The sequence below is a fragment of the Vipera ursinii genome (genome assembly GCF_947247035.1).
Source record: "Vipera ursinii genome assembly, chromosome: 1".
Lineage (NCBI taxonomy): Eukaryota > Metazoa > Chordata > Lepidosauria > Squamata > Viperidae > Vipera > Vipera ursinii.
The window spans coordinates 272,326,103-272,341,823 of NC_139512.1; the positions used below are offsets into that span (position 1 = coordinate 272,326,103).

A 15,721-nucleotide genomic window follows, 5' to 3' on the forward strand; every position below is an offset into this window, starting at 1 on the left:
AAACAACAAGATGCAAAAGCAAGCACGTTATTTTCAGTTTTCCAGGCAGTTTTCAGAGAGTTAGTAAATTTATGGCCAGAGATGCCAAGTTTGGTCTCTCCCATCTTTAATGCTATTCCAAAGTGTAGTGAAATGGATTTTTCTCTCTCTCTAATATTATAGCCTATGTATTTGGTTTAATCTATATCTCTATTTCTACATCCTATCTACCCTACCCTAATTTAGAGTTAAGGCTTACCATTTGGTCAGCAATATTCTCTCTAGTAGTTGCCTTTTCTCTGGGTGATAAAATGTTTGATTTTTCCTTCATGCTTGATCCCTGGAGGATCAACTGTTCATGGTAGATCATGTCCCGTGGCAAATCCACCTCTTCAGAGTCTGTCATCAGTTCTCTTCTTCAACAATTTTTTTCCAGATTTGCCCTGGAAATAATACACCTTCAGCTATGTAATGTGCAATCCAACTCAAGTACGGTGGGAAAGTAAACTTTTCCAGTAGCATTCAGGAAAATGGGTATACAGTATATGTCAACTCTTATGTGAGAAGGGATATCAATCAATGGTCATCTCTCTTGATTTTTCTAAAAAATGAAAATACTCTGTTTTTGTGTCTGTAATGTCTCTGGAAGAGGAGTTTTTAATCTCTTGATAATACCAAAAAATACTTTCCATTGGTACTGGTGTGAGAGGGAGGTTAGATATTGTATTTTGTATAATGCTGCATGCATGTATGAAGGCAGGGAGTTTATAGCCTGGAGGTCACCAAACTTGGCAACTTTAAGACTTGTGTACTTTAACTCCCAGAATTCCCCAGACAACATATTGTCTTTGCCAGGTTCATGAAAGAGATGGATCTTGCAGAGATACCTGCCAGTAACCATTTTGAAATGGAAATGAGCACCTCACTACACTTTGGATGTTTCTGGTTGCTTCTGCTCTTTGCGATTGTGGTGACATACAGACAACAACACATATGTATACCTGCTCTTTGTGCCCTGATCAGTGTACATGGCAGTACGACAGAATGCAATTAACGTTGCTAATTTCTGGGCACGATCTGTTTAATTTGTACTGATTTTAATTTTGTATTTTAAATTTTATGTCATATAGTATGCCTTATTTTAATTGTGGTGCTCGCGACGTGAATAAACAAACCATTTTGAAGAGTGTTCTTTACAATCGTACAGAGCCGACCACAGAAGACAACATTGATCAATATAAATTCAAGAGGGAAGGAACTTCACCAGGTTATATATGGTGGCTATTCTGGGCCAGATGGAATTCTTGGTTCTCTTCATTATAAAACCATAATGAGAGATATTCCTTTGATACTACATTAAGCAATGATTCACAATCATACTTTTTTATTGCTACTACTCTTTCTACTATCACAGTCATGGAATGTACAGACTTTAGTAAAATCCTTTGCAAGAAGCCCTTTTATTTTAAAAGTAAGAGAAAGCATAAAAGAGACTTTGCCTTCTATTATAGATTGCTTGATTTTATTATTATACAATCCGTTACATGAGTCAAAAAGCACATCCAAAATTTTCCTTCGAGCCCACATTGAAACAATTGGGCCATATTATATTTGCAGGCATTTCTTTGTTTTTGACAGTACAGTTTATTTTTAAAAAGAGGCCCCACTCTAACAGCTGGATAGAAAGTTTATCCAGCTGTGAAAATATCTAATTGCATGTTTGGAAGCATTTGTTCTTTTCATTTGTACCTGCAGGCATGCTTGTAGAAATGAGTTTGTCATTTTGGCACTGCTATTAGTGCTAAATTTTATAAGTAGTGTTTTATATCATGGTGTGTGTTACCATATTCTTAAGTCTGTTGATATCAATTTATACCATAAGGTGGTATGTTTCTCTTTCTTTTATTTCATACAGCAGGGCATAATTGAGTCTAGTATAGACAGCTCAGAAATTTGTGCCTTACAAAAATCTGGATGTCACAGAGAAGTTAATGGTTTATTTATTATTTATTATGGAATTTGTTTTAGCACAAGCATGAAAGAAAAAGGAAAATAAATATTTTTTAAAAAAAGAGATGAAATATGTCAGCAAAAGAGATCAGTATAAAGTTATGAAATAGAAACAATGCTGAAGGAACAATATCAGAAGTATAGTAAAGTACGAGTATAACATAGCTCAGTCAAATTATCCCATTTCTATATTTCTCTGTTTGGCTTGAGAAGCGTTGGAACCGTCAGATAATAAAAATCAGCATATTTTAATGCTGGAATGCAAATTTAATAAAACGTTAATAGGGGAATTAGAGTTCTGTAGTCCTTAAAATACCCCTAAATGACAACTCACTATTGCCCATGATGGTTAAAAGTATTTCAATTTGTAGTTCAATAATCTTTGTTAAGATGAAATAAATCTTCATTTAGTGTAATTGACTGTGAGGTCAGATTTAACATCAATTGCACCCTATTTATATTAGACAGAATTTCCCTGGCTTATATAGTTACTAGACTCTTGTCAGCCCACAAAAAGCAGTAGTGACTGCAGAATTCTGGGGTCCATGTGCTGTATTGTTTGCTTTTATTTCACTTTTTAGGTCATTTCAGAGATAGAGTAAAGAGATTCATGTCTTGCTTGGTTGTGTAACTGAAATCTGCTGGATTTGTTAGCTTTCTTTAGCTGTGTGGTTTTGATAACAGTTTTCATTGCAAGACTGGCCTATTCCAGTATGTGCTTTTAATTGTCATTGTGAAGCTTTACTTACATCATTGATTTTATGGTTTGGCTTTTTTTTCCTGATTCAGAAACTCATGTTTGTCAAAAAGTTGGGTATATAATTCCAATATCTTGTAAAGTGAGGGAATTATATAATACCTTGACAAATTGATGGATCTTAGATGTTTTGCATTAAGAAATATAAATAGCCACCTTTATGCAAATTGCTTGCATTCTCTCTACCCAAGTAATAGTTTGTTTTTGTTTTTCAGTTTTACAGAAAATTGTATGGGATGTTAAAATGTTCATTTCATATTTCATTATTTCTTTGATTTCAATGCTTTATATTTTTTGTACAAATCCAATCATTTCTCATACTACTTGAGAATACATGTCTACATGATTATGTCTACTAAAAGTGAGGTTTTGTTTGTTTTTTTAAATGAAACATCTATTAGAAAATTCAGTTTTGACTAAATAATCCTGTAATCCTTCCTTCTTCCCCTCATTTATGCCGCATTCAGTACAAAATGTTTTCATTTAGATACATATAAACTCCAGTGCTTATATGTAAAGGTAATGAAGCAGAAAATTTCCTGTGTCATACTATGAGGGCTGAAAAGGACAGCTTGGTTTAGTGCAAACAAACTTAAAATACACACTTTAGTAATTGAACTACTGGGGGGAAAAATTTCCTTTTAAGTTTTATAATATGGCTTCAGATGTGCATATTATAAACATTGTGCAAACTTCTCATATAAGCAAATGTTCATTTTAAATAAATGGGTGTATGTTGTAAGGATGATTACTTATAGAGATGAGTTGTTTCCAAATTCTAGGTTTTTTTTAATAACTATACTGATTTTAATCTATTACAAAGCCTGTCATAGTTCCAATTTAACCTTATAATTGTGTAAAAGGAAACAATGGTCACCAGTAGGGAAAGCCACAAAAAGGTCTAAATGGATCAGAAGGGGCACATTATCCCTGTCTAGGTCCTGACGCAGGTAATCCTCTAGAACAGTTAGTCTTGTCTCTGTCACATGCCATAAGCCAGTGATGGCAAACCTTTTAGAGACCGGGTGCCCAAACTGCAACCCAAAACCCACTTATGTATCGTTGGGTGCCAGATGGGCGTGGCCCATTGGGTGGGCATGGCCCATTGGGTGGGCATAGCTGCGGCGGTAACGGTAGACTGGGTGGGACTAAAAAGTTCAATCAATCAATTCCAACTTTGCGAGATCTTTTTTTTCCGCGAGAAGTTGAAATTGATTGATTGATTGAACTTTTTTTTTTTGCACACAGTGGTGGAGGCCTAAAGTGAAAAGGTTTTATAAAGCCCAGCTGAAGGCCTAGGACTGGAGCGATGGTGCGCGTGCCCGCAAAGAGGGCCCTGCGTGCCACCTGTGCCATAGGTTCGCTACCACGGCCATAAGCTGAACCATGACTAACAAGGGTCCAAATAAATTTCCTTTTTGAGAGCACAGCATAGCTTCATCCTGACCAAAATTTCCCAAAAGTTAGACTGGGCAGTAGTTGTCAAAAAAAAAAAAGCCAGTGCAAGGAAAGTCTCTTGAGAACAACAGGCAACATAGCTACTTTCAGGACTGCTGGCACTGCTGCCTTAGAAACTGAGGCACCTGCAATGACTTACAAGAAACTGCTGGCCAAAATACAGTGGCCAGCCTGATGTTAAATCTGGAAAAGAGAGTCACTAAAAAGGTCATTGATACAACAAAGTAGAGGTTAGAGTACTTTCCCTCTATTATGGTGTTGTTGTAGGCCAAAACTACAAAATTTACTTTTGGTTTTCCTCCACTGTCTTCCCAAATGTTCCTTATATTTTATTTATTAGTTATTTGAATTTAAAGAATATAAAGATGAATTTTTAAAAGGTACTTCTAATTTGTCTGCTAAAGCTCTTTATTAAACCAAGGAGCCACCTGAAATGAGCATACCGAGAGTGGTTGTTCATGAGCCTACCTCGCCTTCTATTGAGAATAACTAATCAGGCATGCAACAGAACTTCCTAGCAACTCACTGAAAAACTTCTGGAATATCCTCTGGAATCTGTTGGGGTTCTTGAGTTGTCTGGGATAGCCTACTAATTGGCCTTCTCACCTCAGTCTATCTCATCTGGACAGGGAAATTAACTCATAAGGACAAAGGGATGAGGGAAACTTCCCTCAGTTCTGAAAATGAAGTGAGATGCCACCTTGGAGGCCATGAACACTTAACCTCTACCAAGACTTTACACCTGTGCTCTACCAAGATTTTAAAAAGTCGACACTAGAGGGAAATTGTAAAAAACCCCTAAAGATTACAATTAAAGAACAAAAATGGATAAAAATACTTTAAGATTGGATATATTATAGGATATTTTTGAACAATGGACCCAGAAACTAATTTAAATAGTGTGTCTGCCTCTATAGATATACTGTGTCTAAAAGATGTTATGGATCTAATAATAATAAGCAGGCATATACATAGAATGAAGGCTACTGCTAAGCTTGTAAGCCGCCCTGAGTCTTCGGAGAAGGGCGGGATATAAATGGAATTTAAAAAAAAAAGAGGAACAAGTTCTGCTTGACAAGACTGAGATTGAGTTGAAAATGGATTTAAAAATTACAAGCTACAAAAATGATATGGGAAAAGATGTTATACTGGACATAGAAAAGCAACTGGCTGATGACTTAATAATTAAAAAGGGTATTTAAACAACAAACCAAGAGATTGGCCTGGATAGTTTTTCTATATTGGATTTACAAAATAAACATCTTAAAGTTTTGAAAAAATTTATGAGAAGGGACAAAGGAAAAATAAAATAAAATTCTGGGACATTATTAAAGGATTAAAGATCAAAATTGTTAGAAATAAAAGGAAGGAATATAAAGTTGGTTTATTTGATCAAGGTTAAAATAGATAAGTTGCTAACTCTGGTAATTCTTAATGGACTTTTGTTGATATCAGATCTGAAATGATGAGGTTTTATGATGTTTTGTTTATAGATAAAAGATGGGATATGGGAAAAATGATCATATCACATTTTGTTATACTTACTATGATATAGGTGGGAAACTGCTTATTTATATATTATTTTTCTTTCTTTTATATATTCTTATTTTTCTTTTTTCTCTCTCTCTCTCTCTTCCTTTTTTGCATCTTCTACTTGTTATTCTTTCAGTTTTTTTGTATTAGTTTTTGTGGTTGTAATGATACATCTTAAAAGTACCATTCAAAAAAACACAAATTTTTGAAACACTTTTAAATTTCAGCACGATGTCTACCATATTCACTGCATTCAAAGCTAAGTTAAAGTAACCCCTTAACACAGGGGAAGGAAGCTATTTTTATGAAGTTTACGCATCGTCTAAGAGTCTACCTATGGAGCTTTTCGTTATCATTCAGAAACTACAATTCATGCGCTACATGTAGAGCCATCACTTGTAAACAAGCAAAACTTTATTAAGCAAAATAGTCTACCTCTAGGTTTTTATTATTATTATTTACCAACCAGTACTCACACTCTCTCTTTTTTTTAAATGAAATCCCAATGCTTAGTTTTTGCAAAGAACACTGTGGCTTTTTAGTTACTCACACTGTAAACAAGAGAAAGAGAGACAGAGCAGAATCTGGATTTTGTTAGCACAGGATGCAGCTGGTCTTTCCAAAGAGGGCTGGGGAGGAGGGAAGAATCTATTCTACCTTCCCTTCACAATGATATCCGCTGTGCATAGTAAATCTTGTTTACAGTCTGCTTAGGTAATCAAAGTATCTCTTTAAAAAGATAAAAGGTAATGTGAATTAATATAGATCTTATCTAAAGTAAAAGCACCCCTAGCATAATCCTTGTCTTTTAACTTCTGACTAAATTCAACAAAGCCAAATATTTGCTACCCAGAAGCCAGCAAGCAAAATTACATTTAGCACCTCACAGGATCTGCTTTCTCACGGTGTGCAAGATTGAGCGGCAGTGTCTGGTAAAATATTCCCTCTCTTTTATTTCCTTAACACTCAGTAGAAGCCTAAATGAACATTGCCTACTTCCTTTTCTGGCTGTTTTAAGTCATTGGTGGTGGGATGACAGGAGACAAAAGAAGAACCTTAGTAATGTTCCCATTGCTTTTCCAGCTGGATAGTTAGCTTGGCTTAATGAAGAAAGGGGAAGTTGCGTCCATCTGCTTTCTATGGAACTTTGCTTTGGCAAGGGAAGGAAGAATCTCTAATTTAATTTTTTGCCGCTTTCATTACTTTGACTGCTTCATACAGACTTTTTCAATTCAGAAGAAAACATCACTAAACTTCATAAGTTGTTTTGTTTCCATCTCTCAAAATCAGTGACATTAAAGCTAATTACCAATGTCAGAGGAATGTGTGTTTTCTTGATGTAAGGAAGGAAGTCAACAGAGAAATTATGAACTTCTTTGACTGAACTAGGTTTGGGACTGTATGTAGGTTGAAAGTGTTCTGGTCAGGGGTGTCAAACTGCCGGCCTGCGGACCGGCCGCATCACAATGAAACCGCGCCCACCCCATTGCCGGCAATGGGGAAAAAGCTCCGATACGTCGTGTGATGTCACATGAACTTGTGGGTTTGACATGTCTGTTATAGGTCATATATAGCTGTATATATGGTGGTGGGATGACAGGAGACAAAAGAAGAACCTTAGTAATGTTCCCATTGCTTTTCCAGCTGGATAGTTAGCTTGGCTTAATGAAGAAAGGGGAAGTTGTATATATGGTGTATATATACAACCTTTCTAGTGTACAACCTTTCTAGTGTCTTCTTGAACTGATCATGGTTTTGCAGGCCATTCACAAATCTTGGTTTTTTTAAAAAAACAATTGGTTGAAAACTACTTAGATGTTTGAGCTGATGAATGACTACAATAAAATACTACTGCTCTACTGCTGCTACTACTATTTACAGGTAGTTCTTACAATTTGGTCATAAGTTGTTGTGGTGTAAGTCAAGGCACCACACAACCAGACTCGGTTTTATGACCATTTTACAATGGTCATAAAGTAAGTTACCATGGTTGTTAAGCAAATCATGTGGTTATTAAGCAAATCCAGCATATCCAATGGACGTTTTTTTGCCATTTTCTGTTAATTGTGGTCACATGATTATGGGATACAGCAACCAGTCCTAAATGCTGACTGGTTGCCAAAGCTCAAAATGCAATCATGCGCCTTCAGACTGTGTGCAGCAGTCATAACTTTGAGGGTGGATCGTAAGTAGTTTTTTTGAAGTCCTTTGTAATTTTGAACAGTCCTTAAGCGCCAGGTTAAGCTCCAGTCAAAGAGTCTTTATGCATTCAGATAATTCCCTCTTCCAACCGTTTATAACTAGTTCTTCATTATCAGTTAATTGGGGCTTTCAATGAAGCTGTCCATCCCTTTGTTATTGGTATGCTTTGAGTTATGTTTCCCTGTCTGCTTTCTATAATTTTATGTAACTTGATCATGTCTCCATTCAGTCGCATTTGTTTTCTGAGGTAAAGAATCTTCAATGTTGTGTCTCAAAGAACATGTGTTCAAGCCCCCAGTCACTTGGGTTACAGTCCTTAATGTTTTTTCCATTTCTGTTATATTCTTCTTGAGATGTAGGAGCCAGAACTGCACACAGTTTTCCACATCTGGAGAAGCAGACTTAAGATTGCTACTCCGAGGCGATGCAGATGTTAACAGGATTGTTTATTTCTTCACTTACTTTTGTTTCCAGTTTAAAACACTGTGCAAGTATACTGAGCCATCTAGTGTTCTCATTGTATATTGCATAAAAAACAAAAATTAAGAGAAATGTTACGAGAAGAGTTTGATGGTTCTTCCAAAATAACATATTACTGCTATGCTTTCTCATCCAATGAAATGGCTGCTTTTTGTGGTCCAGGGTAGATAGAGATGTGATAGCTAAGGTATTGAACCAAGAAGTTCCAGGTTCAACATCACAATCAGCCATGGGAGTTCAGTGGATAGTTTTGAATCTATCCTCCTCTCTCTGCCCAGCCTACATCACAGGGTTGTTTTTGGACAAATATTGGAGAGGGGAATGCTATGCATGCCGCTGAGCTCCTAGTAAATAAAATGAAATTGTGAATTTAACTTTCATATCTCACCGGTGTTTTCTAGCAGCCAGCTTCTGGAGGCATCTGAACTGAGATAGTTTGATAGTCTCTTCATCCCTGTCCTATTCTGTTCTTCTTTTTTACTGTCTTGCTCCTTTGCTTGTCAACACTGCCACACTTGTGTGTGTCACTAACTTGACATCTGTTCTGTTTCAGGAGAAATCTGATGCCAGCTCCACATCCCTACAGCTGCAATCCCAGATTGAAGTAAGCACAATGGATTCAATTCTTTAATTTTTGTTCCTGCATCAGTCAGATAATAAAGCTTTTGGTTGTTCAGCCTCAGCTCAAAGCAATGAATCTTCTCTTCCAGGAATCCCTTGGCTTTAGCAGTATAGCATCCACACCAGAAATAGAAAGAAAGTAAGTAGGCATTTATACTTCTGCTTTACATGCTGCATGAATTACTAATTCATATCAAAGGGTTTTATTGCTACGTGACCACATCAGAAGATTCAATAATCGTCAGCCTTTTCTTTCTCTGCCAGCGGTGTATTTTCCCCTGATTTCACACAATTTATATTTTCTTGTCCCTTTCTATTTTTTTAAAAAAAAAATCTCTGCTCAAATAACAAGACTGATAGAAAGAAAAATTATTGATTTTGCACTACATAAAGAACAATGTATAACTTCTCTGGTAGGAAAAATAGTGCAGGAAACTAGCAGGAAACTTGGGTCCCTTTGACCCACTTCAGGGTTTTGTAGATCTAACTTTCATAGCCTGTATTTCAAAAATAGTTGTGAGAAGGTGGGCACATGGGGATATGATTGCGCCTATTACCATAGGAAGTATGGCACTAGGTCCAGGCACCTACACAATAGCATTTCATTAGAGAAAGGCGAGTCATTCCAAAGTCACCAGGGGTTACATGCATTTGAAGCCTGAACTGAAATTTAAGTCAACAAAGGAGACATAATGAGTGAGCTAATTTTCTCAGAGATGTGCCCCTAAGTGTTTCAAATGTGACACCAGATGCAGGGTGTGGAGTTGCATCTAGTGACTTTTAGGGGTGCTGCCCCAGACATAGCCAGGTATGAGTTAGGTCTCAGGGATCAGTTGGGCTTGCTGTTTTTTTTCCTTCCTCCTCATAGGGTAGGAGTGGCTCTGCCCAAATTTCTGGACTTTGTGACAGAGTTGACAATGGAATTTCCCAAGCTTATAGTTCTGGAAGACTTCAACCTGCCTTCTCTGGGCCTGGAATTTGAGGTCGCCTCGGAGTTCATGGTACCATGGTAGCAGGTTGTTAATGGCAACAACTTGCAGAAGGGGGTCTTATATAGGATCTGGGTTTTGGCTTGGGACAATGGCAAGGTGGTCTGGGGTTAGAGGATGTTAACTTCAGTCCCTAGCGATGGATAGATAATTCCCTCTTGGTCCTGGAGTTTCCTTCAGTTGTCCCCCATTGCAGGGAGTTTGGGCAATGTGCACCCAGTAAGGGTTTGAGAGGGAAATGGAGATTATTCTTGAGGCTCTTGTGCTTTATTCAGCTGAGTTGCAGCCTGGAATGAGCACGTGACAAGGGCCTTGAATCTGATTGCCTCTTTGTGAACTCTGTGGTTGCAGATCCACAGAATTATGGACCGTGCTCTTGGAAATAAAATAACACAAGGCACATCTACATGGGGCTTCCCTTGAGGACCACTCGGAGGCTCCAACTGGTACAGAATGCAGCCGCGAGAGTTGTGTTGGGAGTCTCCCGATACTCCCATGTTACACCTCTGCTCCGCGAGCTGCATTGGCTGCCAGTTGTCTTCCGAGTGTGATTCAAGGTTTTGGTAATGGTTTTCAAGGCCCTACATGGCATGGGTCCGGAGTACCTCGGGGATCACCTGCTGCCGGCGTCAACTTCCCTCCGCCCTGTGCATTCCCACAGAGAGGGCCTCCTCAGGGTGCCACCGGTCAGACAATGTCGTCTGGTGGCCCCCAGGGGGAGGGCCTTCTCTGTGGGCGCCCCGGACTTATGGAATTGGTTGCCGGTTGAGCTCCGGATGGCGCCCGACCTTCACTCCTTCCGACGCGATCTGAAGACCTATTTATTTGAACAAGCCGGCCTGGCCTGATGGGGGATGTGTTGGGGTTTTTTATTGTGGTTTTTTACATTATTATTTATTGTTTTAGCTTGGGCTTTGTATTTAATTCTCTTTTTAACTTTTGTACCTTGTATTTTATATGTGCCCTGTTCACCGCCCTGAGTCCTTCAGGAGAAGGGCGGTATACAAATATAATAAACTATAAACTATAAACTATCTGGAGTGCTGCTAGTGGAAGAAAATCATGCACAAGTACTAGCCTTCAATAGGATTTACCTTGTGGCACTTAAGAGCAGAAAAGCTTGCTTACTTCTCTGCTCTTATTGTGTATGCAGATGGCTGGCCAGCAGTCCTGTTTTGGATAATCAGGGCTTTCCTACGTGTAGTGGGGGATAGCTGAGACCTTGTGGGGTCAGTGTGAGTGTTATTCTACACCACTGTGAGGGCTATTCTAAATATCTATGAACTAAAGTTGTTCCACTTTGGAATAAGAGTCTACCTGGGAAGATCCAGTGAAAGTGACTGAGGCAAGTCCTAGCTTGCTTATCTGGGTAGAGTCTGAGCTAGTCAATCCTGAAGAAGTGGACAGGGACCTTAATGTTGTGAGCTGTGCCACCTCCTGGCTCATTAAGACTTCCTGGGAGTTGGCATGTGGTTGGGTCCAAGCAGCAGTAAATGCCTCCTTGCCAGAGGGAGTGGTCCCACCAGCCTTGCCCCTTCCTCAAGAGATCATTCTTGGACCATATGGTTTTTGATAAGTTAAGTCCAGTCTTTAAACTTCTTTTTTTCAGGAAGGTTGTTAAGAGACTGGTGAGCTTTCAGCCTACAGAGATTATCTGTACTTTTTTCGATTAGGATTCAGACCAGGTTATAATACTAAGACAGTATTGGTTAAAATTGTGGATTATCTTTAGAGAGCTCAAGATATTGGGTAGGGTGAGTGTTTAATTCTGGTTGTCTGGATTTCTTAGTGGCATCAGCCATGTTACATTGCTGGACTGGTTTCAGAAGCTGGGAGTGGGGACAGAGTTTTTCAGTGGTTCATCTCCTTTCTCCATGGCTGGTACTAGTCAGTGCTAGTGGGGAAAGAGAGGTCCAGACCTAGGCTCCTATATGTGGAGTGCCTCAAGGCTCGAGTGTCTCTCCCCTCCTATTTAACATCTAAATGAAGCCACTGGGAGAGGCCAACTGGATTTCAGTATTCTCAGTTTTCTGATGATATCCAATTATACATCTCTACGCCGTGTTGGGCAAATTATTCTGTTCAGGTTCTAGCTCAGCATCTGATGGCTATAAGGGCTCCACATAGGGAGACATCAGCTGTGACTCATCCCTAGCAAGATGGAGTGATGATGGGATTTTGGCTCTGAGAGTCAGGAGAGTTGACATCTTTAACTCAGGATGGGGTTACATTCCCTTCTACGGATTTGCTGTGCAGTTTGGCGTCTTCTTAGACTCATGGTTCATCCTGGTGGCCAAGGGGGCCTTTGCACATATCTGTTTCTTATACCAGTTGCATCCATTCCTGGATCAGGAGGCCTTTCTCATAGTCACCCATGACTTAGTCACCTCCCGTTTGGACTACCACAGTATGCTCTATGTGGGCATTCTCTTGAAGACAATCTGGAAGCTGCAACTGATCCAGAATACAGCAGCATGCACAGTTCTGGGTACCCATGGTTTACCCAAGTAACACCACTGCTGTGTGACCTGCCCTGACTTCCAGTTGTTTTCAAAGTGCAATTCAAGGTATTGGTAATCACCTTTTAAGCCCTTCATGGCCCAGGGCCAGGTTACCTGTAGGACGGCTGTCCCTGGCGGTATCTGGCAATAGAAATTTGTATAATCTGCTTGTAATAGCAACAGTCCCAGAATTATCTCATTTTTTTTCTTCCTACCTACTGTGTAGAATTCTTTTATACTTTTCATCTATAAGAAATATTCTTTTGATATCCAGGTTCAATACAACTGGAGAATTAAGTTCTAAATAAAACAGGGTGCAGAGGGACTTTAGCCTTCAGAGTTTTGAAGCAAGATGAAAGTTAAAATGCCTCAAACATCTCTTTGTGAAAGCAGTATCCTAATTTTCTTTAGCATTATTTATTGCCTTATATTTCAATGCACATTCTTCAAGTGATGCTTTACTTTAATACTATCTTCAGAGGTACAGCAGTGATAAAGTTGGCAAGTATTAGAGAGAAGGACTTTTCAGGACTTACCAATAAAATTTCCTCCTAAGCCAAAAATTATTCATTTGTCGCTCAGTGTTGCAAATGGTGATAACCACTCACTATTGAGCTGGCAGAATGTTCTGGTTCCTTTATGTATTTTGTTCTCTCTGATTTTCTACTGAGATTTTGTACTATTTCCTGCTGGTATATTTGAAATTGTACATTATTTTAACTGATTTATTTAAAATTGCTTACAATTAAGCAGTTTGATAGTGAATTGCACTGTTACCTTTAAAGGTTTACAATGCAAGAAAGAAATTTAATTAATTGTTACTCCAGAAATAAAGCAAACGGTGGCCATAAAACATATTTATGAGTATACGTGAAAATTAGGTTTATCTTCCTTCTTTCACATGAGTGATTTCCTAGAAGTGGGTGCTTTGTTGATAACTAGTGGGTTGCATCTTATGTGTGAAATTGAATCTAAGCAGTCAGCTATTTTCAGGTGCAAGATGTCATCAGTAAAGCAGGTAAAGGCACCAGCAAACACAGTGTCAAAAGCTAGTGTTCTGAGTTTCTCCTGTCACAGATAAAATTGTTTAGGGACTGCTGAATCACTTGAGAAGCACACAAATGGCTTGCCTGTTAACATAGACAATTTTTAAATCACATTTTAGGTATCATCCATGCCATTTTTATTTGTATTAAATAAATCTCAAGTGATGAAACCCATCATTAAAACTTTAGTCTTTGACTCAAGACCCAACCTCTGACTCATTCTCCTAATCTCTAACTGAAGGCCACATTATATAAATATTAACAATTAGTATTCACATTCCTTCCTAACATATCGTGTCAATAATTAAAACTTAAGAAAGTGTGGATGAGTAATTAAACTGTATGAAGAGCCTTGTGATGCATAAAGGCTCATCAGGTTAAAATATCCCGTCACACAGGAAAAGGAAATTGTGATCTGATTTTAGCAATCAAAGGACACAGGATTAAGTCTGGTAACGTTTCTTTGTATCCTGGTTTGCAATAATTCTTCCAAGTTTGTTTAGCCAAGCAAAGGCAAGACCAGGATTGATTGCTACTCAGTTGGGAAAAAGGTGAGCAGGCATTAAAAAATATGGAGAGGTGTGGGAATGGGGAAATTTTTCTTATCTCTTTCCTACTTTGCAATTATTATAACTTCACCTAAAACGTACAAAGTGTTCATCCTGTACTTGAGTCTTATTACTTTCCAGAAACCTAATCATTTTTTTTAGTGAAGCACTCCTTTACCTTGAATACACCAAAGAAATATTCATACCTTGTTTAGACCTTTATAACATCTTCATTTCTTGCCTTCATGTACTGAATGGCTTTTGCTTTACGGAGTATTATCGTAAGTGCAGCATGTATCTAAGCAGTGGTGGGATTCAAATATGCGAACAACCTGTTCTCTGTGTGGATGCCGCTTCTGGAAGTCCATTCTGGGCCTGGGCAACAAAAAATTAGCTACCGGTTCTGCCAAAGTGGTGCAAACTTGCTGAATCCCACCAATGTATCTAATACAGTGGTATCTTATAATAAGTATAGGTATTATATCTTGAAGCAGTACTAATCACAGAACATCAAATAATGTATAAACTATAAGAATCAAAAATTAAGGATGGGGTAAACCCAATAGCCACTGACTGTTTATTTTGGTCCTTACAAGAGAGACTTGCAGTGTGTAGCATTTTGATTTAAAATGCTTTTATTCTCATTGCATTAATAAATTATATGAAACTTCAAAGTTGTGATTTAGCAAAAATACCAAAGATGTCGGTATGATATTTTTGTTGGTAAAAAAATTATATTTCTTTTATATGTTTGAAATCATGTCACAGTAGTAAAAAAATTTAACAGCTGTTCTACTAAATTCTTCAAGGTTAGAGTAAAGCTAATAAGAAGGATGAGTCTGGAAGGGAATTTGGAAAGGAAAAGGTCTCACCGAAAGATTTGAATTGTTCGCTCTAGTGAGAATGAAAGCCAGGAGTGTATTGCATGCTGTGGCTTAGAACAGGTTACTGTATTGGGACCTTGGCATTGAATTGGATTTAGAGTCTCGGGTATGCCCTGTCAATTTGTTTCATAGACCTTAAATATTTCATCTGCAGTGAGATGACTAAATAAGAGTTGGAATGCTGGTTATTTGAAACCCATGTGTGTTTATCCATGGTGATAGCCAAAATGAGAAGAAAAAAAAATCTCCAAGATTTCCTGTGCTCTGCCACTGAAAATAAACACTGGCATACCCTGTGGTTACAGGTAGTACATCTGTGCACCAATTTCAAAATAAGGGCTCTGCCCTGTTTAGAGTAGCTGACATCTGTTCAAAGTCTGTGAGAATTGAGTTGGTGGTTTGGTCCAATTTCCCTTAGGCAAATACCTCAAAATCTACCATAACATTTGGTGTTAGACTAAGGGAAATCTTAACTGTAAAGTGTTGCTAAAAGGCATACCAACTAAACTGGCTTCGACAGTGGAACATTCAAAGCTGGAGAAAAATGGATCATTTGTCTGGCATGCAATACATGAATGCGCCCCATTCCTATAGCAGCTATCCCTTCAATAAATGAAGGACATCTTCATCTTTTGTGTGTGTGTGTGTGTGTGTGTGTGTGTGTGTGTGTGTGTGTGTATGTGTGTGTGTGTATCCTTTTCAAATGGATACAA

At 38.2% G+C, this 15,721-nt stretch overlaps 1 protein-coding gene across 1 annotated transcript in view; it reads left to right on the forward strand.

Annotated features, from left to right (window-relative positions):
* The window catches only part of SASH1 (SAM and SH3 domain containing 1), a gene marked incomplete at its 5' end in the record, with an annotated part of 622,444 nt that overhangs the window by 532,047 nt on the left and 74,676 nt on the right, over positions 1-15,721 (forward strand). The window contains 2 exons of the mRNA XM_083348726.1: positions 8,973-9,023; positions 9,130-9,179. Of these exons, the coding sequence (XP_083204852.1) occupies positions 8,973-9,023; positions 9,130-9,179 (101 nt within the window). The remainder of the gene's footprint in view (positions 1-8,972; positions 9,024-9,129; positions 9,180-15,721) is intronic.